This window comes from Microtus pennsylvanicus, chromosome 3, assembly GCF_037038515.1.
Source record: "Microtus pennsylvanicus isolate mMicPen1 chromosome 3, mMicPen1.hap1, whole genome shotgun sequence".
Lineage (NCBI taxonomy): Eukaryota > Metazoa > Chordata > Mammalia > Rodentia > Cricetidae > Microtus > Microtus pennsylvanicus.
Window position 1 is genome coordinate 21,711,047 of NC_134581.1, and position 23,702 is coordinate 21,734,748.

The following is a 23,702-nucleotide window of genomic DNA, read 5'->3' on the forward strand; positions in this document are numbered from 1 at the left end:
ATCCCAACGTGGATTATGGATAAACCTCTTGATGGAATTATTTTGACCCAAAAATCAATTAAGAGATTATGAAGTAATTTCTAATAAGCAAAGATAATGCATCAAAACTAAGTAATTATCATAGAAGAAAAGCACATTTATTCTTATATTTTGGAACTGGAAATGATTATCTGTCAAGGGAAAATATTTCTATTGAATAAGGGGGAAAATGGGTAAGAAGCGAACCTTGAATGTGGTCAAATCAGTTGCTGAACTAGGGGCTCAAGGCACAGACCATCCAGGTGGCACTATCAAGGCTCCCATGCATCTGGACTCTAGGGTCCATACATGGAGTGATGAACTTTTGAGATAGATTAATGGCATCTCAGGTGCCATAGGGTCATAAGCCTCACTGCCCCCTTTGGAACCTTTTGTAAAAATGGAAGCCTGATAATTGCTTGGCTTGACACCCATCTCTAGTACTGTTGGCAGTGACAAGTGACCAATATTGGCTGGCACTTGTCCTGTGTTGTGACTGTGACACTTTCCAGCTTGCCTTAGGGCCATCTTATCTGCAACTTATTCGCATCCCACTTGTCAGAACAGGCAAGAACATTCTGTGTCTTTGATGTATTGCATACAATACCCTCTCTTGGATCTGTCTGCTACTAAGGCAATTGGGGAGTACAATCTCCCAGAAGTCTTCAGTGGCAAAAACAGAGACAAAAGAACTTCAGTCCCTTGACCTGCTCCTGCTTCCTCTCTATCCCTGAGCCACTTGATAACTACTTTTAAGTTCTTCACTGATTCTTACTTCCTTAAAGGCACTCTGGGTACTGACAGTAGGCTCTCCTAGTGGGTACTCTTGGATCTAACTTGGTTTGAACCCTGGTTAATTTTTTATCGGGGATAGAAGAGACTTTTCTTGCTTCTTGTTCTCTTTATGATCCTGTAGAACTAGCCTCTATTTTTCTAAAAGGGACTGCAGGGCAGTTTTGTTTCTGTTTAGATTTTTCTGAGCACCTCCTTTTAAGGCCAAACATCTTTACCGAGACTTCAGGATCTTCTTTCCAAATAGCCCCCAAACTAATTCTTTCTTCTTACCTTTTCTGACAAAAAGGTTCTATTTTTTTTCCTCTCTAAATTTGAATAATCTTGTGAACTCTTCATTTTCATTATTTCTGTCTCTTGGTAGAATGTTTAATTTACTCAAAAGCTTTGTGCGCCCTTGCAAAACAGATTCTTTCAAGCATTCAGTAACACCATCTTTTCCTCTGAGGATTATGTAGAAAAGACTGCCCTGAATTGACTGTTGAAATCAATGTTTTGGGGTGGGAGGGTCACAGGGGTCGCCTGCTGGAATTAATCTTCTCATCTGCCTTGGCTTTTCTAGAAGCTATTGTTTGGATGAATGAATACCTGAGTTTATTTTTATTTTTACTTACCTGATGCTTTCATCGCACATAAAAGATCAGATTTAGGGGTGATGTTTGCCCTTAGACAAGGAAAAACAAATTCACAGTGTAGGTGCTGCTGATGGCAGGGCCTGACTGTAAGTTGCCCTAACTTTCATGCAGGGAGATCAGGAAATGCTCCGTCATTTTCTCCCATGTGCCAAGCCCTATCACAAAGCATAAGACAAAAGTCCTTGTATGGGACACAGTTTTCCGAAGGACTTGTGACCATCAGGTCATCACTATCAAGCCAAGAAATGTTGACCAGGATGGCTACAACCCTTTCTCCTGGATTTGTGAGCTGCCAATGCCATTTTCAGAAACAAGGGCATTCATGCTTTGGGATGTTTCTCTCTGCCATACCCTATGGTTCTTTACATTCTGACCCCTGCCCCCACTGAACTTCATGAACCCTGAGAACAAGGTTGCGATCTCTTTTCTCTGACCCCAGTGATCAGAGTAGGCATGCTGTAGTGTTTGATAAGTATATGGAGTATTGAACGAAACTTTTCTGAAGATTAGAGGTATAGAGAAGAATCATGCCCAGGGTTAGCCTCAGACTATTGGGGTTAATCCTTCAAAAATTCATTACACAGAATTATACAAAATAATGGCATTTATTGTTACATATTTGTGCATGTATATAAGATACTTTGATCACTTTTATTTCCCATTATCCATCTTGTATTCTCTTTTCTTTTCCCACTGGTCCTGTTCTTCTCCCACAGTTCTTCACTTCTGTTTTCTTGCATGACCCTGATCTCAGTATCACACATGAGATTCTCTCTGTGAATCTTCTCTTTCCAAATTGGGCCCGATTTTCTTAGCATGTTGATTGCCAGCTCAATTGATTTTCCTGCAAATGATACAATTCTGTTCTTTTTTTGTGACTGAGTAGTGTTCCCTTGTGCATTAATGTGTGTGTGTGTGTCTGTGTCTGTGTGTGTGTGCACATTATCTACTGATTTTGATTCCTTCAGATATACACTCAGGAGTGGTGATCTGGGTTGTATAGTTTTGATTTTAGTTTTTTGAGGAATTTAAAAAATAGCTATATATAAATGCACATTCCCACCAACAGTGTGTAAGCCTTCTCCACCTCATCCTTGCTAGCTTTTGTTGCTTTTGTTGCACACTCTAGTCATTCTGACCAGGATGAATGGTGATCTCAACATGCATTTGATTTCCAATGTCCCATAGCCAAGGGTGTCACAGGGATTTCATGTATTTATCCGCCATCTGTGTGTTGTCTTTTGGAAAGCATCTGTTGAATCTAGTTGCCCATCTATTGATTGGATTATTTGTTCCTTTGTCTCGAACTTTTTGAGTGCTCTATATACTCAGTATCACCTGTCAGGCGAGTGGCTGGCAAAGATTCTCTGCTGCTGTGTTGGCTGCCTCTTTACTCTGTTGATGTCTCTGTTGGTTACAGAAGCATCTTAAGTGAGGAACTCCATTTGTCTCCCCTCGTTATCCTCTTTTAGCCATGGAAGTCCTATTCTGGAAGCCATTGCTTATGCCTGTATTTTGAAGGTTTCTGTTACATTTTCCTTTAGAAGTTTCAGATTTTGGGTCTTAAATTCATGTAGTTTCGAGATGAATTTTATGTAGAGTGAGAGGGAGGTGGGGCTCAAAATTCCGTCATGTACTTGTGGCTGTGCCATTTTCCCAGCACCATTTGCTAAAGATGCTGCCTTTTCCTTAACATTTTTATTTTTCCCATCTTCGTCAAAATCTGTTTCTGTAGCTATGTGAGTTTATTTCTGGTCATTTCTTCATTCTCATTGTTTTACAGGCTGATTTTGTACCCATTCCATGCTTTTTTTTTATTACTATGGTTCTGTAGTGTAATATGAAATGGAGTGTTTCTGTGCTTCCAGTGTTTCTTGCTCAGAATGGGATCTTTTCTACTTCCTTAAGAACTTTAGGGGTTTTGTTTGTTTGTTTGTTTTCCTAGTTCTATGAAGAATATCATTGGAACTTTGGTAAGGATTTTACTCAATCATGAAACCCTTTCAGCAATATGGTTGCTTTCCGTCATCAGTTCTGCGGACTTATGGGCACTTAGAGGTCTTTCTATCTTCTGACATTTTCTTCAAAAAAAATTTTTTTTCTTTGGTTTGGGGTTTCAGAGTTTTCATTACAAAAGTCTCCCGGGTTAGGTTTATTTCTAGATTTTTTGTTGAGGTTATTACTAATGCAATTGTTTTCCTGATTTTCTTTTCACTGAGTTCATTACCAGTGTTTAGAGAATCTACTGATTTTCATATGCCAATTTTTATATTCTGTTGCTCTATTAAATTTTTAAATAAAATTTATGATCTTATTGTGGAGTCTTGCAGATATTTTGATGTCTTCTTTTCCAATTTCTCCCCTGGTTTCTTCAGTGGCTTACTGGTGTTTCAGAAGTATGTTTTTCAGTGTTGTGTACTTGCAAATTATCTGCAGTTTCTCCTACCAGTTATTCCCAGTTTTTCCCCTTTGAGGACTGGTACGATCCAAACAGATACATCAGTATTTTTGTATTTGTTTTAATTGCCGTGGATCTTTAAAATAACCCTTCTGGGGGAAGTTCCACAAGCCGCCGAGAAGAGTGTGTTTTGCATCTGCATAATGTTTTGTGGATGGATGCTGCTTCCATTTGAGCTACAGTGCAGTTAACCGCTCATGTTTCTTTGCTGATTTTTGCTTTGAATAGCCTATCTATTGGGGAGAATAGAATGCCAACGTCATCCAGTGTTGCCTTTTTGCCACTGCATGGTCTTTGAGCTGACGAGGGAGGGGGACTTGGTTGGGGGAGGGGGAGGGAAATGGGAGGCAGTGGCGGGGAAGAGACAGAAATCTTAAATAAATAAATAAATAAAAAAGAATGTCTTAGAAAGATCACTTAGAGAAGGAAAGGCTTATTCCTATGCATGCGTGCCAGGGTTCAATCCATGTTTGGTTTGCTTCCCTGTTGTGAGTCTGTGTTGAAGCAGGACGGCATGGCAACGGGAAGGCATGGTAGAACCAAGCTGCTCACCTCATGATGTCTGAGAAGCAGAGAGACAGGAAAGGGCCATGGACAATGTATTTCCTTCAAAGATATACCCTGTGATCTTCTCGGACCAGGCCCACCTCCTAGTGCCCATCACATGTTGGTAATGCCATCAGGCTATGACTCCGTCAATGCGCTAACCTGTTGATTAGGTCAGAGCCTTGCTGGTTTGCTCACATTTCAGTAGCACCACCAGCCAGGGATAAAGTTCAAATGCACGGGTCTTCAAGGGAAATTTTATAGACAAACCACAGCATCCATTATTATTATGGTGATTCCTATGTGTATCTTTATGGACAGTAGCACTTCTATTATGAATTAGAGCATACTGATATCACTGTGTGTATATTTACAACCACTAGATCTTCTTAATATAATGTTCCTTTTATCAATATATATGACATTTGTGTCCTCTAGTTTTAGAATGAAACTTAGCTCCTGGAGGCAGTGACCAGAAGGCACAGGCTCACCTCAGTGCCTGCACCCTCCCTTGCGAACTGATTGTCTCAGCTGGCCTGAACCTTTGCTCCCTTTTATTTGTCTCAGCCTGGTGTGACTTTCCTCTCATGGAACTCTTTTTTCATCGTTATTATTGTTGTTGTTATTTAATTAAATTATTAAATTATTTAATTTCTGAAGGTTTTACTGTCCTGGCTGATCTGATACTCACTATGTAGGTCCAAGATGGCCTAGAACTTGCAGCAATTCTCCTGCTTCAGTCCTTTGAGGGTTGGGATTTCAGGTTCGAGTCATCACACTTGGCTCTCAGCACTTTGGGGTCAGAGTCTTCTTTGGTTGCCAGACTGACTCTCTGGCCAGGCCTTTTTCATGATTTTGTTCCCAGATACAAGAAAATGAAGGAAGCTTTGGTTTTCCCAGCAGTGAGCCCAGGCAAGACCTTATCTAGATGATTTCCCGACAACTACACGTGGGGATGCTAAGAAAGCTCCCTGTGTGCCTTTCTTCTGTGCGGGTTCTGATTTCCCTGCCTGCTCAGCTGGGCCCAGGCATGGTACCTAGGCTTGTGCTACTGTGTTTTCTGTGTTTCCTCCTCTTCTTTCACCTCTGCTCTCTGCCCCCTCCCTGTGCATAGCTACTGAGCTTGGTACTGGGATATTCTTTCTCAACCTCTGTTCTGCTCTCCAAAGCCTCTGAAATTTTTAAAGTCCATGTGCAGACAAACTTTAGTTGCTTTTTGTCACCGCCCACCTCAAGAAGTAGCTGCTCTCCTGTATTTGGTCCTATCCCCAGAGAAGATGGCCATCACTGTATGTTTCTAACCTACCATCTTGGGAGTCTTCCTTTTTTTTTTTTTTAATTTGTTACCGTCCTTTTGGAGACAGAGTCTCATGGGCGTAAGTGGGTCTTGAACTCACTAAATAGCTGAGGATGACCTTGAACTCCTTCTGATTCGTTTGCCTCTACCTTCTAAAACCTGGCATTACAGACACGTGCCGTCATGCTTGCTTTTCCGTGGTGCTAGGGATTGACCCCAGAGCTTGGTGCATGCTCAGTACTCTACATTCCCAGCTCTAAGTCTTCCAGTTTTAATAGATGACGTTTTATCTCTGAGACAGAGGGAGTCTGGAAACCTGTGTGTGATACTTCTAAAAGCAGCATCATGTAAGCTGGGCTTCCCCATGGCCTACAAGGGGTATCTGAATGGCAAGATGTGGTAGGAAAGCCCTATAATCAGAAGCCCTTCAGTCATCCCCATCTTGGGTCACACTGGGACCCCCAAAACATGTAGCAACTCTGAGAGACTGTGGCGCTTTCTGAGCTACCTTGACTTCCTCACATAGTCCTGCCAAGGCGTGCAGGATCTTGAGCAAGGCGAATGCGTGCCATCCAAATGGTTAGCCACAGAGGCTGTGGTTAAATCAGGGATTTGGTTCCAGTCCCATTTTACCTGACTTAGCAGTAAGATTTCACATATTCGGTCCCCCAAGTATGCTTCCTTTTACTTGGTTTCCAGGCAATCACTCTGCAGGTTTTCCTTCTACTCTATTGGCCTGGCTTTTGCAGGGCCCTTTGCTGTTTTCTCCTCATTCCCTACATCTTAAAGCGTCCACTCCACTAGCTATCTTCACGATCTGTGAAGTTCTACTCCTTTCTGATTTATTGAAATACTAATAGCTCCAACTTTACGCACACGACCCCCTACCCAGTTTCTACATGGGACATCTAAGACACCTGAAATGTAATGTATTCAAACTGGAACAGCTGGTCTACCTCCCAGATGGCTTCTATTGATGTTGTCTCTCATCTCAGTCGATGGCAGCCTTGTCCTTTGGTTCTTCCAAACAAAAACCTTGTAGTCACTATTAATTATTTTTCTTCTATATCTCATATCTATGGAGACATTCCCAACGCCAGTGTCTCTCAGCTTGTGAGGGGAGCTACGACACTGTCACTGAATTGGAAATAGAATAAGCCAAATCCAGGAGAGACAGATCTCTGATCACCCTACGGCTACCCATGACAGACCAGCGGAGTTACCCACTCAAGCCCAGTTGAGTGCATCAGTGACTTCCCTGGGATGCCAGCAGGAGCGTGGGTGACTCAAAGGCGGATGCACCACTGAAAAGCCTACCCCAGCATGCATGACAACTCATGAAAGCTGCAAGCCCTGGAGCTCCCTGAACAATTCGCAGGCAGCTCCACCAGAGAGGGTCTTGTCTCTCAGAAATTGTTATTGTTTGTATAATCTTGGGGAAGGGCCTTGTGAATCTTGTCATTTCCTGAATTTCCTGGGGCTTCTGTGCTTTATGAGCTTTCTGAGTCTTATGAGGCTCCCTCCTCTCTCCAGGAAGGAATGTTTTTTTTTTTTGGAAGGAAATGACGATGCCACATCACTGACTGCACCTAACTAAAATGTGCTTCAAACAGTAGCCTACAGTTGGGAAGGATTATCTAATGTAGAGCCTAGTTTATGACAATATAGCAAACATCTCATGTAGCTTAATACATTTTAACAAATTTATTAAATAGCTTCACCCCAAACCAAACAAAATGTATACACACACACACACACACACACACACACACACACAAATCTGGCCCTCCCCCTTGACTGTGATGCCTTCAGGTCAGACACTCAATGCTGTCCCACTCTCCTTTTGCTTACACTCCTGTACCTGCTACTCAGGGAGCTCTTTGCTGACCACAGGCCAGCCGTATACTTCCGACCCTGGCATTCCACCTCCTCTTTCCCTACTTGGTTTCCCCAGTTTACTTACTATTTCTTATATATCTTGCTATTTACTTATCATGTCTAGACTCTGAATCCCTCTAGTAGAGAATAGGTTTTAAGAGGGTAAGAAACTTTACTCATGAATGTATGTTTAGAACCTGAAAGAGCAACTACCTGGCAGATACAATAGTAACTGTTTAATTAATCAACATAGCTGGGTTATAATACCAAAGTAGGAGAGAAAAAATGCATTAGACAGTTGAGATGAGGGTAAAATGTTCTTTCAGCTTGTTAGATTAGTAGATCAAATATAACACCATCAAAAAGCAAAGAGGGATTATGCATCTCCACCGCAGAAACCCAACTCTACATTCATGGTGAGAGAGAACATACCTCGGGGAAATCTAGAGTTTATATGCAACCCTAACTTCAAGATAGGACAATAAAGACATGCTTTTGATCCAAAGGCTAATAGTCAAATTAATAGAATACACAAAACATAGTAGATACTAGGTTTAAACTTAACTTGTAGTATAAGCTATGGAGAAGCATTGACTGATGCCTCTTTCTCATGACTACAGAGTTCTTGATAACATAGGCCCATTGAGTAAGAGATACTGTAGGCAGCAGCATGTCTTGCTGTGGCAGAAATACTTGTAGCGGCTAACTATTCTTTATAGCAGGGAAAACTCAAGTACAGTCTGACCTGTTTCGTTAGGTCTTTGACAAGCTCTTATGCGCAACAAGGACTGTTCTAGATTGCTTTAGCTGGGAGAGGTGAGACCAAGGGGAAGAAGACAAATCTGAGATATGGATGAGGAAGGTCTATAAGGAGTGAGAATTACAGAAGCACAGAGCAGGGTGTCCCACATGTAGCAGGAACTTGGCAGCAAGTGTTGGGTTGGGACATTTTATGGGGAGCCATCAGACCACAGTAGTTATCCCATTCCAGTGAAAGTGAGAGGGAAGGAAGGAAGGAAGGAAGAAACAGAGGGAGGGAGGGAGGGACGGACGGACGGACGGACGGACGGACGGACGAACGAACAAACGAAAGAGGACTGGGTAGGAGAATGTTGAAGGAAGGCCACTGGTTTGTCCCAGGCTGCTTAGCCTGGAAATAATCACACAGAAACTGTATTAATTAAATCACTGCTTGGCCCATTAGCTCTAGCTTCTTATTGGCTAACTCTTACATCTTAATTTAAGCCATTTCTATTAATCTCTATATCGTCATGTGGCTTACTGGGTAAGTTCCCAGAATCTTTCTCTAGTGACTTCATGGCTTCTCTCTGACTCTGCTCTCTTTCTCCCAGCATACAGCCTAGCTTTTCCTCGCCTAGTTCTGTTCTGCTCTTGCCATAGGCTCAAAGCAGTTCTTTATTCATTAACCAATAAAAGCAACACATAGAAGAACCTCCCACACCGGAGAAATTTAGTTCACCTGTATTATTATCATGAAGCCTTGGAAAGCTCATTGTAGAATCTTTGATTAGGAGTGTCTACTGGGGGAACCCATGTTTTGCATAGATAGGTGGGCTACTCGGTGCTTAGCTGAACTCTGAAGGAGGCAAGTCTCTTTGTAAATACACGGCACAGCATCTGAGGCCCTTCGTCGGTTTCACCCTTAGGCGTAGGCGCTCAGAAAGGTGCGCTGTCATGGCCAACACATGGTGTGTAGTAGGCTTTGTGCAGACTAACCTCCGAAGTCCCAGAGGACACTCTGATGCTAAGGTGTCTTGGTAGCATTTCCCACACTTTTCACCCTGTGTGGCTCACACACCTGGGAGCATCTTTAGAATACCTGCTCGGCTTCTCCTTCCCTGGCACAGACTGACTTTAGTAGGTGCTCGAGTCCGGTGAACTGTGGGCAAGGCCATGCCTTCCCCTTGTATGATCTGCTAGCTGTGCTCTGTAATTCCAGGTCTTGGAGGGAATCCATTAACTTAAGTTGAGGATAGTAAATGTCACTCAGCCATGGTCCCCAGAGAAACCCTTGTAAAGCAGAGTTCGAGTGAGGAAATGACCTTCATCACTGCAGAAGTGGCAAGACTAAACACAACAGCCCCCGAGCAGAGCGCAGCCGGAGCCTCATCCATTACCCTTCTCTTCCCTTAGGAAGACAGCCCTCATTTATTATTTCCAGACTGTTTTCATTTCACTTACGCCGTGTGAAAAATGTTGAATTGGGAGATAAATATTATTTCCTAACAGAAATTTCATAATCATCTTTGCTGATCTTGGAATTATTATCCTGTTTCCAAACGTTTGCTTTATGTATCATTTCTTCGTTTGCATTTGTGAGTTCTTCGTTGCAAACGCTCTCACTCAGAGAGTGCTGATGGGGGTTCAGTTGTAGCTCTGTGTTCCTGTCTTTGTGAGGGATGCTGCCTCCTTTCTTTTGGAAGTGTATGAAAATCCTACACACAAAAATGGAAAGAAATATTTGCTGGGATGTCCCTTTCTGTTGTACAGTTACTTTGCACTAATCTGTTCTACTCTTGCTGCTCCTCCTTTGCCCAGGTTTTCTGCCCTGCAGTAGCTGAGCCCATTACTGCATCATTGAGGGTCCTTCAGCACCTTGTACTTCAAAAGGCTTCTCATTTTTCCTGTCTCTTCCTCCTATTTTTCCAGTTCTCTCTTATTTTGGACTGATTTTTTTTAAAGTATGTGTGTTGACACATAGGCCACAGTACACATATGAAGGTCAAAGGTCACGCCCATGGAGTTAGTTCTCTCGTTCCACTTTTGTTCCAGTTTGGGGACTTGAACTCAGGTTGCCAGGTTTTCACAGCAGACACCTTTACCTGCTGAACCACATCACTAGCCCTGGTGTGAGTTTTTCCTTCTGTGCCATAAATACACCAATTCACCCCAGCCCTGTCCACATATGTCTTCCTCTACTATATTTTCACCATCTCTCTCCTCTGTCATCTCAATTCCGTTCAGTCCACAAACCCCACAGGAGTTCTGCAGACTCAGATCAGCTAATGGGAAAGCACAGAACTCAAACCCAACCACCTCTTTCTATTCATCTCCAAAAGATAACACTTCTCCTATCTTGAGTATCTTTTCGGCTACCCTGTCTCTTCCTCTCTCCACAGCCCCCTCCACTGTCCCCATCATGCACCAGGTCAGTGCTACCATGAGGAGCATCACCTTGTCATGGCCTCAGCCGGAGCAACCCAATGGCATCATTCTGGACTATGAGATCCGGTACTACGAGAAGGTGAGCCACCTTTGACCCCAGGCTTCTAAGGTCACCCAGTGGAGGTCACAAGGAGATAGGCTGGAGGACCCCTAGGGAGGAAGAATTGGGTGCTGGAAGACAGGGGACCCCTGGGGAGAAAGCTGGGGCTGCCTTACCCAGGTTCTTTTCATTGACCTGGGAGAGAGCCTTCAGATTCATCATCTGATAGTCAGGATACTACACTGGGCTGTGGAAACCACTACCCTTCCTACAGCCATGCATTTTCTGTCCCAAGGGGGATGTGATAAAACCACCTGGTTTTATCCACCTTCAGAGGATTTTGGAGTCTTGTAAATGGTTGTTTTCCAAGTTGTTGATCCCATGCCTCCAACTCCAGCTTATTTATTTATAAATGATATACATGTGTCATGACATTAATGTGGAGGGTAAAGGGCATGCAGTTGGACATTTGAAAGGGTGAGATAAAAAATGAATTGACATAACAATTTGTGTGTTGCATTCCCTGACTGCTTGTCAGCAGCTGCTACTGAGGGCTACCCAGGGCATGACTTGCCAAGAAAAGGGAAACAGTGCCCTGTAGAGCTGGTCCCTGGCCTGTTCATCATCCACGAAAACAGGACATTCTCCATAGGGCTGAACTGCAGCATGTGCAAAAAAATCCTGAGAAAATACATTTCTTCCTGAACTAATCCAACACACTGTTTAGAAAAACACCAGATGCATTTGTTTATTTGTTGAAGAGTTTGATCTCGATACTATTTGGAAAGTCCTATTCTAGGAGATGTTAGTGAACAAAAGAGTTCTGCTATCAGGAATCTCGCTTCCCAAAAGAGGGAGACAGGCTAAACAGTGAACATACAAAATATGGAAATGATTAGCATGTGAAAAATAGTAGCATAAAAATATAGAGGTTCTGGCAGGGCCCTCAGAGGGTAAAGGTATTTTGTGAGCAAGCCTGATATTCTGAATTTGTTATCTAGAAGCCAAATAAAAGTTGAAAAAGACAGTCAACTCCTGCAAATTGTCCTCCGACCTCTACACATATACACTGGTACATATACACCCCACATCATATAGACACACAAAGACACACACAAAAATAATAATTTTTTAAAAATTAAACAACAAAAATAGAAGCAGAGCAAATGAATGGCTTTGTAAAGGCCAGGCAAGGATAAGTTACAGACTTAAATAAAATGGTCTTAGCCTCTTGGAGAAGATGAGACTCTTTCAGTATCTGAAGAAAGTTAGTTATGAAGCAGTTATCTCGGCAAGGAGAGAGTGGCAGACTCTGAGATGCCGTCACAGCTGTGACTCCAGGAGCAGGCAGCAGATGAGAACACCTGGGATGATAGGAGCTGTAAGGGGCTAGATACCAGGGGACGTCAACATGTTGAGCAATATTGAATCAAGCTTTACTACCGAGTAAGGCAGGGAGCCACCGCAGGTTTCAGAGCAGAAGAGGAGCAGGATGTGACTTATATTCTGAACACCGTTCAGGCTGTAAATAGGCCTACTAGATCCATAATCATCTGTCAGGAAGATAGATATTCGAATTGGAGCATCAACCATGAGCTGTTGACATTAGCTGGCTTCTAAATATCCAGTATACACTACAGGCAGGGCTAACCGGATTTCTAAGTTAGATGGCGTGGGGATGAATGTCAAGAGACCTTCTAGGATGATGTAGGCAACGTCAACCGAGAAGACCTCCCTGGGTAATGGAAACTGGAAGGAAGGAAGGAAGGAAGAGCAGAAGTGCAGCTTTGTGGCTGAAATGCCTGTAGGAAAGCCAGGTAGAGATGTGGAATAGAAAATTGGTGACCTCAGCCAGAAGATAACTTTTAATTTAGAGTTAGCAAAGGGGATAGGCTGAAGATGCCCACGTGTGAGCTGTTGGGATGTACATGGTATGAAAATCCTTGGTCTAAGTGAGGTCATCCACTGGGTAGATAGATATAGAGAGAATCATGAATGAAGATCCCACAGTCCTGCAAAGAGGCCAGATGAATGGCCGAATAGCATTGTATTAGAAACAAAGTCCTGATTTCCAGCGCCCCGACAAGCTGCTGTGGTCCTGTGACTTAACCTTTGCAGAGCACAGCTTGCACATGTGTGAAATGGTAGCAGCTTTACATCCCTGAAAGTGGAGGTACAGACCAGTCTAGGTCGCCAGTGTTGCCTGTGGGTTGGTATGCTCCTCAACGTTATGGGAGCACCGCCAGTGAGGCTAATGAGACAGCATTCAGCGAACACTGGCCTTCAGAGACAGTTGATTGAGAACGTTCAATGAATAGGTGGTAATTTTAGCCCGTTTGTCTTAGTTATGGTAATCATTGCTGGATCCTGAGATACCATGACCAAATGCAAGTTGGGGAGGAAAGGGTTTATTTGGCTTGTACTTCCACATCATAGTCCATCACTGAAGGAAGTCAGGCCAGGAACTCAAGCAGGGCAGGAACCTGAAGGCAGGGATGATAACAGAGGTCATGGAGGGGTGCTGCTTACTGGCTTCCTCTTCATGACTTACCTGCTTTCTTAGAAAACCCAGGACCACCAGCACAGGGGTGTCCCTATCCCCAATGGGCTGGGTCCTCCCCCATCAATCACTAATTGAGAAAATGCCCTATAGTTGGATCTTATGGGGGCGCATCCTCAGTTGAGGTTCCCTCCTTTCAGATGACTCTAGTTTGTATCAAGTTGATATAAAATGAGCCAGCTCACCATTATACCCAATTCACTGCAAAGTTAGAGATCTATTCGTGCAAAAACATTTTGGGGAGAGATAATAAGGTTAGAATTCATCCATTAAGCTGTTTGGACCCATTGATTTCATCTTGTATCAAAGCTGACATAGGAGTCCCCACCAAGCTACAGTTATCAGTTTTCTGCACAGTGTACTGGGTCATTGACCTGGGTCTACTCAGTCCTTTTTACCATACATATGATCTTTCAGGCCTGTTGAAATCATACTTCGTGTAGAAGAAGGGTTTTCCTAAAATGTGCCTATTTGTGCCAGGGCTTACTTAATAAGATTTGCACTTCCTTTCATATCCCAGCGTCGTCAGGATTATTATAGCTGCTTTGGACAAAGAAACATAAAGAGGATAAAAACAAACAGAAATACTTGCATAGGTCAGTCATACAGCTAGGCTGTGAGACCTGCTCTTTTACCCTGCAGCAGGTGGCAGTGTTGGCAAGGGGCTGAGGGCACTGGTGCCAACTGCTCTGCCTCTACCTCACCGGCTGTGGACAAGGCAGATTCTTCAGTGGGCAGCTGTGATGAGGTCAAGTGCTCTACGTAACCTGGGACCACAGCCATGTGGCTCATGCCTCTGAGCCCTGGCTTCCTATTCCCTAGCCCAGCTCAGCTTCTGCCACGCTCTGCATTTCCATTCAAACCTCCCCCCTTGCAGCACTGTAATTAACCTGAGCTTCTTAGGCTATGAAGGACATTAGTCTCTCCTTATGGGCCATCCCCTTGCTGCTCATTAATTCATACTAATTATTAATACACACATACACATAACACTCAGTGCCCGAGGCAGCTTGCACACCTCAGTGAAGCATATTATTGTCCTTCCTCCAGAGGGTGGGATGCTTTCCTTGGGAACACATAGGATTCATTGCCTAGTCATTGACCACCCTTGAGCATATGAGAATGGACCTCTCCTTTGCTTACAAAGTGCTCCGCTGTGAAATCCATTACGTTGCCTTGACCATTTCCAATATGACTAAAGAAAAAGACATTAGCCTGTGAGGGCATTTTGAAATAATAACCGAAATGGTAATTCATCATATATTGAGTACCTATTATGTTTCAAATACACACAGATATATTAGTTCTGATCCTTGAAAGAAATACACTCATGAGCCACTTATAATCAGTTATAGATGATGGAAGTAAATCACATAAAGGCTAAATGACAGACATGACCACACAGGTCACATATAGGGAGTCAAAGAACCAAATTACCGACATTTTTATTATATTTCAATGCTGGAAATTTCTGAGATTGTATGAAATCATCATCTCTGCTCAGGATTTCTGTATCAGAGTGACTCCTGAAATAAGATACTAGGTTTTAATATTAAACCCAAAGACATGTAAGCAAAATGAATGATTGCGAAGTCTGCTTCACAAATACAAATAGAATCCTGCCCAGTAGATGTCTTGGATCTAGTCCGTGAAACAAAATTCCCTATTTCCCCATCCTGCACCACCTCCTCTCCCTGTGGATGTCCCATTCCCTTCATCTGAACCAAGAGTCATTCTAACAGGAAAGCAGGGCAGGCAGCATAGGAAGAGATGGGCGTGGCTGTGTGCAATAGCACTCAGGAAGTGGGCGTGGCCATGTGCAATAGCATGCTATTTATAAAGCAAGTGGCTGGGCCATTGGTGGTAGTTTTGCAGCCTCCACCAGCTCTCCTGTGGGTCTCCTGCCCAACAAGTCTCGCAGTAGATGCTGGGGATACTTTTCAACTTTATTTTGGTGACTAGAATCAGTGGGACTCCGCCTTTCCCAGGAGTTCATCAATTGAGAGCTCAGATCAGAGGACTAAGGACACTCCCTGTGCCTCGCCCATGTTCATCTCTTTCCCCATCTCAATGGAGTCCCATTCATCATTCTCTCTTGTTTACTGTCTTGTAGCATTTCCACTCCTGCTGTCAGTGCATGGAGGCAAACCATGTGGGGGAGGGAGCATCTACATCTGCCCTCAGCTGTCTTTATGATTAAGTGTCTAGATCTCCCCAGCTCTTCATAACAACGGCCCAAGCTAGGGCCGGTTGGTTTAGGTTGGGGGGATTTCTGCTCTTCAGACTTCAAGATCTCACAGGAACTCTCCTGGATCTTAGCAATACCTTATGCTCAGCTGATGGTAAGTGTGCCCTTGGCTCATTCCCTTAGCACTGAGCTGTGGCGAGCCCAGGCAGTGAGGGGTTGGGATGCTGATGGGGGTGCAGAGATAATGGAGACATAACCACCGCCCTCAGTAGCTGTGTCCTCCATCTTCACATCCTTATAATCAAACCAGTCATAAGCAACCTTGCTCATCGCTCTCACTCATTTGTCTGGAGTTGATTAATGACTTGGCAAAGAACAAGAACTGATGCCCGTTTTAATCACTGAACCGCTTTGGGAGTGTGTGGACTGGAAAGTGATTGTGGGTTAACATTTGGTCCTCACCATCCAAATGCCAATATATCAAAAAACGCTTTCCCCGTAGTCGGCGCCACCCAGTCAGCGGTTCACTCATCTCAAGCAGTGCGTGATTCCATCTGATTCCAGCTAAACCAGAGCAGTCAGACAGCTGCCTGCATTTTGTAGCAATGGTGCGTTCTTCTTCGCGACCTGATGGGGTGATGCTCGTAGTTTCTCATCTCTTGTCTTCAGGGTGTCAAAATAGTAATTAGTAAGTTCTAGATGACATCCCTTCGACAGTGAACAGCCTTCCATCTGCTCAGTCCCTCAGCAGAGTGGAGAGGAGCCCAGGGGAATCCTCTCCAGCCCCAGTTCTTCAAGTAGATGCACAGGCCAGTGAGAAGTTCCTGTCCAAACAACAACCCCCAGCGCTCAGTGGGAAACCCCTCCAGAAGGGCCATTTTGTAACTTTCCACTGTCAATTGAAGCTAACCTTGAACCCATGATTTCTTAAGCCAAAGCTTTTCATTACTTCCCCCATGCCACCTGCATGCCAGATATGCTAATTCTTTGTGTCTTGTTAGGGTTTCTATTGCTGTGATGAAGTACCATGACCAAAAAGCCAGTTGGTGAGGAAAGGGTTTATTTGGCTTACACTTCATGTTCACCTTCAGAGGAAGTTGGGGCAAGATCTCAAACAAGGCAGGAGCTAATGGAGAGGACGTGGAGGAGTTCTGCTTACTGACTTGTTCCTTATGGCTTGCACAGTTCATATAGAACTTAGGACCACCAGCCTAGGGGGCCCCACCCACAATGGTCTGGGCCCTCCCCCTTCATCATTAATTAAGAAAATGCTCTACAGGCTTGTCTTCTGACCCCGATCTTATGGGAGGGTTTTTCTTAGTTGAGTCTCCCTCCTCTCAGATGACTTTAGCTTATGTCAATTGACACAAAACTATCCAGTACACTTTGTAAGCTCCTTGGCCTTTTCGTGCCTTCTTTTAGTCTGTTTTTTTTCTCTTCCTGCTCTCCAGTTACCAATGCAATGTGGCTGATTTCTTTCATCTGTATGATGGTTTTTATGCTCCCCTTTCCTGATTTCATCTGAATAGCTCTCTCCTTGGATTTTTTTTTCTTTTGATACATCTGCACAACCCTTTTCCCACTACCACATTACACAATCCACACTCCTGTCATCTGCGTGTCTTCCAATCCATTCCTCAAGGTGTTGTCTCCCCAGAAGAGACCAACCACACTTTGGAACCACAACACATACACACCCATGTATACAAAAACCTGGTTGACGAATCGGGTGAGAGAACCCAGTGGGCTTTGCTTTTGCAAAGCACAGTTCTACAAATTTGAGGAAAATGAGAATTTCTCTTTTGTGCTAGTTCACTTCCCCATGTTTTCTCCCTGAGATTTGGCTGAGCGTATAGGTTGTAGAACCTCTGTGTGCCCCTTTCTCTCAATTGTCTCCTTGCCTCTTGAACCATTCAGCCTAGAGCGCCTAATGGTTTCCCAGATCTGCACAGAAGGTCGGGGATTGGCCTGTTGTTCGTGGCCCAGCCTCTTCCTCTTCAATGCAGTCCTCACTCACCAGCATTCACTGTGCGTAGAGAGGCAGACCCAGACTCTCAGCTGTTGTTCTTGCACACTTAGCGGGAGCCCAGAACCCTTACAGAGAGAAGATGTGCTCACGTGGAACAGAGACCAGACTGATGTATAGGGTGCTAAGCAGGAGTGAGCTGTAAACAGCAAAGACGGTAAGGAAGAGCCTATGGGTCAGGGAAGTAAAATAGGACTCTCTTGGGAAGAGGCACTGGAGGATGTGAGCTTAAATAACCTGGAGGGAGCAGGATCATTTCAGAGTGGGGAAACAGCCTTGAGCAATGCCGGTGGCTTGGGTGTGGTCCCAGAGGAATAGTAAAACCACAGCTTAGAGGGAATGTGAGAGATTAGGACTGATTCCATCCTGAAGGGCATGGTTGTCTAGCTTGAGAAGTTTGGTTTCCATCTGATTATAGTTAAAGCAGGGGCCCCTTAAGATAAGAACCTTGACACTGAGCACACATCATATGGTGGGGAGAAGCTTCAGAAGGGATTGGAGTTCAGTCACAATCTGTTATTAAATAAGACCAGCAGCAAGAAGATGAATGCTTTAAAAGTACTTATGGTGAGAAGAGCCAGGGAGAAACACAATTAATATACACAAGTCAGCACACACCAGAGATATGGGATAGACAGATGAGACCATAGAGAACAAGGCATCAGGTATTAGAGAGAGGCAGATAGAAAGATGGATTGATTCCTAGACTTGATGGGAGGGATGAGGTCCCAGGGAGAAGAGACATGCTGTCTCCGGAGCTGATGGTGGCAGTTGGAGCATACATACCCAGATAAGGCCAGGAGAAGGCAGAAACAGGTGTGAGAGGCAGTCTAGAATCACCTCTGCCGCTTCATCAGACGAGAGCCAAAGCCCTTTCCTGGACACTCGGAGGAACTTCAGGAGTCATCCAGAACAGTAATTGGATAGCAGGGCTAGCAGATCTCGAGCAGGGAGAGAAAACACTGCACCTCAGCAGAGGCAAGCAGAGGTAGACGAGCTGCCCGTGGAGGCCGCAAAGCTTCCCGTTGTTGAGGTCAGAGATGTGATGGACTCTGAAAAGCTGACAGGAGCTGTTATTTTATCTGTGAACCCCGAGGGAGAGCTGGGGCATGGGCGGAAAACATCTACGAACGTCCAGTCAGGCAGTAGGAGCTCAACTCTTCCCTTAGGTTCCTTTCTTCAGGGCGCCACCACCCATGGCCCAAACTGGCTCTCCATTCCCTTGGTCCAGGCAGGCTGTCCTCATTCAGAACGTGGACAACTTCTACCAAAGGTGTAAGACCAAGAACTGATGGGACTGAGTACCCTCACAGAGCTGCCTGGGGTCACAGTGCTCAGGAGCCGTCTGACGACCCTTTCCCTTCCCTTGTCTCTCTCTTCTTTAGGAGCACAATGAGTTCAACTCTTCCATGGCCAGGAGCCAGACCAACACGGCCCGTATTGATGGGCTACGGCCCGGCATGGTGTATGTGGTCCAAGTGCGTGCCCGGACTGTGGCTGGCTATGGTAAATTCAGTGGCAAGATGTGCTTCCAGACGCTGACAGATGGTAAGGCAGGTGAGGGGGAGTGAGGGTTGGGTGGGGTGGGGAACGACGCAGGCACAGGGCAGGCAACGGTGAAAGAAAACAACCCCATATAAATCTCCACGATACCCAGTCCCGCTAGACTAGGGATGTAGGTCTGGCCTCCAAGGAGGGCTATGTGGACTGTTTCAGCACTCTGAAGTCTGGTCTGTGTCTCTCCCACCATTTGACTGAATGCCTTGGAAGGGTACCCCATGTGGCTGCATACTCTTTGTGTTTCTGCATCGGGATAGTGAGATCCTTTGTCTTACAGGTGCCTTTTTGTCTCCTTAAGAGGATTCAGGGGCCTGGGCTGCCTCCTTCTCCCCTCCATCTCACTCCTCTATGCTTGGACTTACGAGAAGGGGAGAAAAAAGAGGAGGCAATGTTTGGGCCATGTGCCCAGGATCTCAGAATATTACAGTCACTTCACCCATGACCTGCTCAGGTGTTTTCAGAGAGAGAAAAACATCCTTCTGAATACCTTTTCTCACGGCAGAAATAACGGAAGGAAAGAGGCATTCATCGTCCTGGCCCACAGTGCGGGGGCGGGGGACATATGGTGGGAAGTCATGGCTACAGGAACCTGAGCAGCTGTCCATATCATTTTCACAGTCAGGAAACAGGAAGAGGTGGATGGTGGCACCAAGCCCCTTTCTCCTCTTTATCCAATCCAGGACCCCTGTGTCACCTATATTTAGGGTATGTCTTTCCATCTCAATTAACTCAGGCTAGAAACTGTCTCATAGATATATGCCAAGAGGTTTGTTTCCTGGGACATTCTAGATCCTTCCAGGTTGCCATTTCTATGAACTATTGCACACACACACACACACACACACCTTTAAATATGAGTCCTCTGAGACCACCCCCATCATTAGCTCAGTGGACAATCTGCTGCAGCCTTGGCATTGTGCATGGTTATGGCTGCCTCACTACCCACCTCTTTCCCTTAGCTTGCCTTCTGCCAGAGTTTGTGCCCTCCTGTATCTTTCTTCCTATCTATCTGCCTATATCGACTCATTCATGAGCCATTTCCATCGAACTTCTAAATGTCAATCTATTCTTCAGCCCATCCACTGGAAGCCCTTCATGTTTTCCTTGCTAGTTAACACACATTTGAAGTGTCTTTTTTTCACAAAGCTTTCTATTTTAGACTGACGCTCTTAGGCTGGGTGCTTGATAAGACCTGAGGTTTTATCTTGACACGCATATTTGAAAGCGGTTTCTACACTAATTAGAAATATTTTTTTTAAAAAAAAACAAATTGTTTAATAAATTTCTTGTGAAAAAAAGTTATGGAAGCCAGGGCTGGGTTGTTTTCTGGTATGAGGAGAGAGATTAAGGAGAGCCACGGTTACCCCAGATGGTGCCCCCCACTTCGAAGCAACACAGCTGGATGGTTTGCATGAGCCGTCTGGCCCTTCTGAGACTAGAGTGTGTAGCCCGTTGAGTCTATGCCAGGTGAGCTTTCTCTCACGTTTCGAGGCTGGTGAGATGGAGTAGAAAGGTGAACCATTCATTGAGATTAATAACACTTCTGGGATGGGAAGAACGCAGGCCATCTGCTTCTCCCTGAAGGACTCTGCTCCCCCATTTTGCACCTCACTTACCATCCAGATTTATAGGCACTTTGGCATCAGGAGGTACACAGGATTAAAAGCCCCAAACTCCAAATGCTCTGAGCACTGGTCTCTTGGCAATTCTGCTAGACAAATCAAGAAGTAACAAATCTCCCCCAAGAAGGCTATTCTTTTTACATTTGGCAGTTAAGTTTTGCAGACCCAAGAGAGGGAAGATGTAAGAGAGTTCTGGTAAGTGGCCAAATTTGAGAGAATTTATCTTAATGACGGTACTTGTTTATTGGTGATGATGCTCACAGAAGCTGCAGGCGGGTCTGCAGCAGAAAAGGAGTTTGAAGACTGATTAGTAGGAGGGCCATCAAGGCAGGAGGACATGTGGGACCCTCCTAGATCAGTGGCTATACTGGGTAGGTGACTGCCACATGGTGCCCTGGCCACTCTTAGCTACTGTGTGCTAACCTTTGACTGATTTTTTCCCCATTAGTATTAATTATTATCGTTATCATCATCATCATCATTATTACCTTTGAGTTTTATATTGTTCTATGAAGACTTGATTTATGAAGACTTTGTCAAAGACTCATCATTGTAGCTCCCAGGTGGTGCTGAAGAGATGGTCCAGTTCTTAAGAATGTGTACTGTCTTCCCACGTTCACTTCCCAACATTCACTTCAGGAGTGGACTTAGAACCACCTGTAACTCCAACTCCAGAGGACCCAATGCCCTCTGATGTCCATGGGTACCTGCACTCAGATTGCATAAAGCCATACTTTGACACACACACACACACACACACACATATCACAAATTCACAAACAACACTCTCAGCTGAGGAACCCGAAATCTCACCTCCAGTCTTCTTAGCTACTTTCTATAGTCTATAGAATGAGGTGCTTTAAGTAGTCAACAACAGTCTGTGTAGATAGCTTCATTGCAATATGCTTTAAAGCATAAGGACACAAGAGTCAACATCACAACCCATATTAAAAACAAAACAGAAAAAGAAAACTTGGCAGGGTTGCACACATTTGTAATCCCAGTGCCAGGGAGGTAGAAATACGTGGATCCCCGAGGCTAGGTGGCCAGCCGATTTAGTCTAATTGGTAAGCCCTGGGTTTCAGTGAGAGATCTTGTCTCAAAAGACAAAGTGGATGCTATCAGTAAAGTGTTTGCTGTCTAAATATGAGGATCTGAGTTCCGATATATATATATATATATAGCCAGGTAGAGCAGTTTGTGTCTGTAATCCCGGGGCTGAGAAAACAGAGGGATCTTAGGGCTTGATGGCCAGCCAGTCCATCTGGATCAAGTTCTGTGATGACTGTGTATTTTAAAAAATGGTGATTCTATTGCAGAATATATCTGTGTTACCTCTAACCTCCATACATCTACACAGCACACACACACACACACACACACACACACAGACACACACACACACCAAACTAAGGAGGATAGCTCCTGAGAAATATACAAAGTTGTCTTCTGGTCTCAACACCCATGTGTTTGCACACACACACACACACACACACACACACACACCAAACTAAGGAGGATAGCTCCTGAGAAATATACAAAGTTGTCTTCTGGTCTCAACACCCATGTGTTTGCACACACACACACACACACACACACACACACACACACACACACCAAACTAAGGAGGATAGCTCCTGAGAAATATACAAAGTTGTCTTCTGGTCTCAACACCTATGTGTTTACATTCACACACACACACACACACACACACACACACACACACACACCAAACTAAGGAGGATAGCTCCTGAGAAATATACAAAGTTGTCTTCTGGTCTCAACACCTATGTGTTTACATTCACACACACACTAAGAGCCAGCAGCCTTATCTATAGAAGTTCCTTTTTTTTTTTGCCCAAATATATGAAAGATGGCTCACAATACTGGAAAGCATAAAAACCTAGCTGAGGTATTGGTGAAACATGCATTCATCCTGATTTCACCAGTAGATTTGAAGAAGGGCTCAGAAATAGTGGGATTTAACAACTATGCTCACGGTTTGTAGGGACCCTTCTGAGTTTTGTCATTGAGGTTTCCAGATAAAATATAGAGACCAGTTTAATTTGAATTCCAGATCAATAATGTTTAAGAATGAAAATCACCCATGCATTATTTGGTGCACATTTATACTAAAATATATTTCCTCAGTTATCTGAAGTGTAGGTTGTGCTTTTTGTTTGCTGTATCTGACAACTCCAATTTTAATACAATAGAAACAGTTTGGCCTTCCATGCCTGGGTCTAAAGCCGTACGTAATGGCTTCTTAGCAGTGTCTAATGACAACCGCCGCCACCATGATAAGGATAACAAGCTGACTTGGGTGGCTAGTGTGGATTCAATAAGAGAGAAGTAGAATTTGGGTTCATTTGTGATGTAGGTCAGATACTAGATGTGGTTTGACCTTTTATCAACTGTCAAGAGGCCTGAGAATCATGGAGGTAAAACAATTTCTTCCAAGATCACGAAGAGTACATAGACAACACCAGGGTTTGGACCATCTCCGCCCACTTCTGTGACCCCAAGCTGTTCCACTCTACCAGTAATGCAGCATTGTATTAGCACTTGGCAGAAACCTCAATCCTTTCCTTGTCGAGTGGGAACTCAGAGTGCTGGGCAATTTCTCTGGCATCTCTTCATCCTGCACAGCTCCTGCTGCAGCGCTGGCTGACTGCAGATAAACTGTAAAAGTCTGCTCAGTGAATCTGTTGACAAGCTGCATTTCAACAGCGTAAGCTGTTCAGCAACGGCTTTCCATTCCCCTCCATTGGTCTTACTTTAATGCGGCCAATGGGACTTGGAGACACCTTTGGAGCCAGGCCGTGAAGGCTGGGGTCAGCTTCTCTTGGGAGAAGTTACCTGCTGTTTCACACTCAGAAGCATGAGAAACTGGGGC

The 23,702-nt window shown here is 44.4% G+C and overlaps 1 protein-coding gene across 1 annotated transcript in view; it reads left to right on the forward strand.

The window, feature by feature from the left end:
* Positions 1-23,702, forward strand: part of Ephb1 (EPH receptor B1) — a 436,566-nt gene that overhangs the window by 326,006 nt on the left and 86,858 nt on the right. The window contains exons 6-7 of the mRNA XM_075964864.1: positions 10,765-10,889; positions 19,010-19,172. Of these exons, the coding sequence (XP_075820979.1) occupies positions 10,765-10,889; positions 19,010-19,172 (288 nt within the window). The remainder of the gene's footprint in view (positions 1-10,764; positions 10,890-19,009; positions 19,173-23,702) is intronic.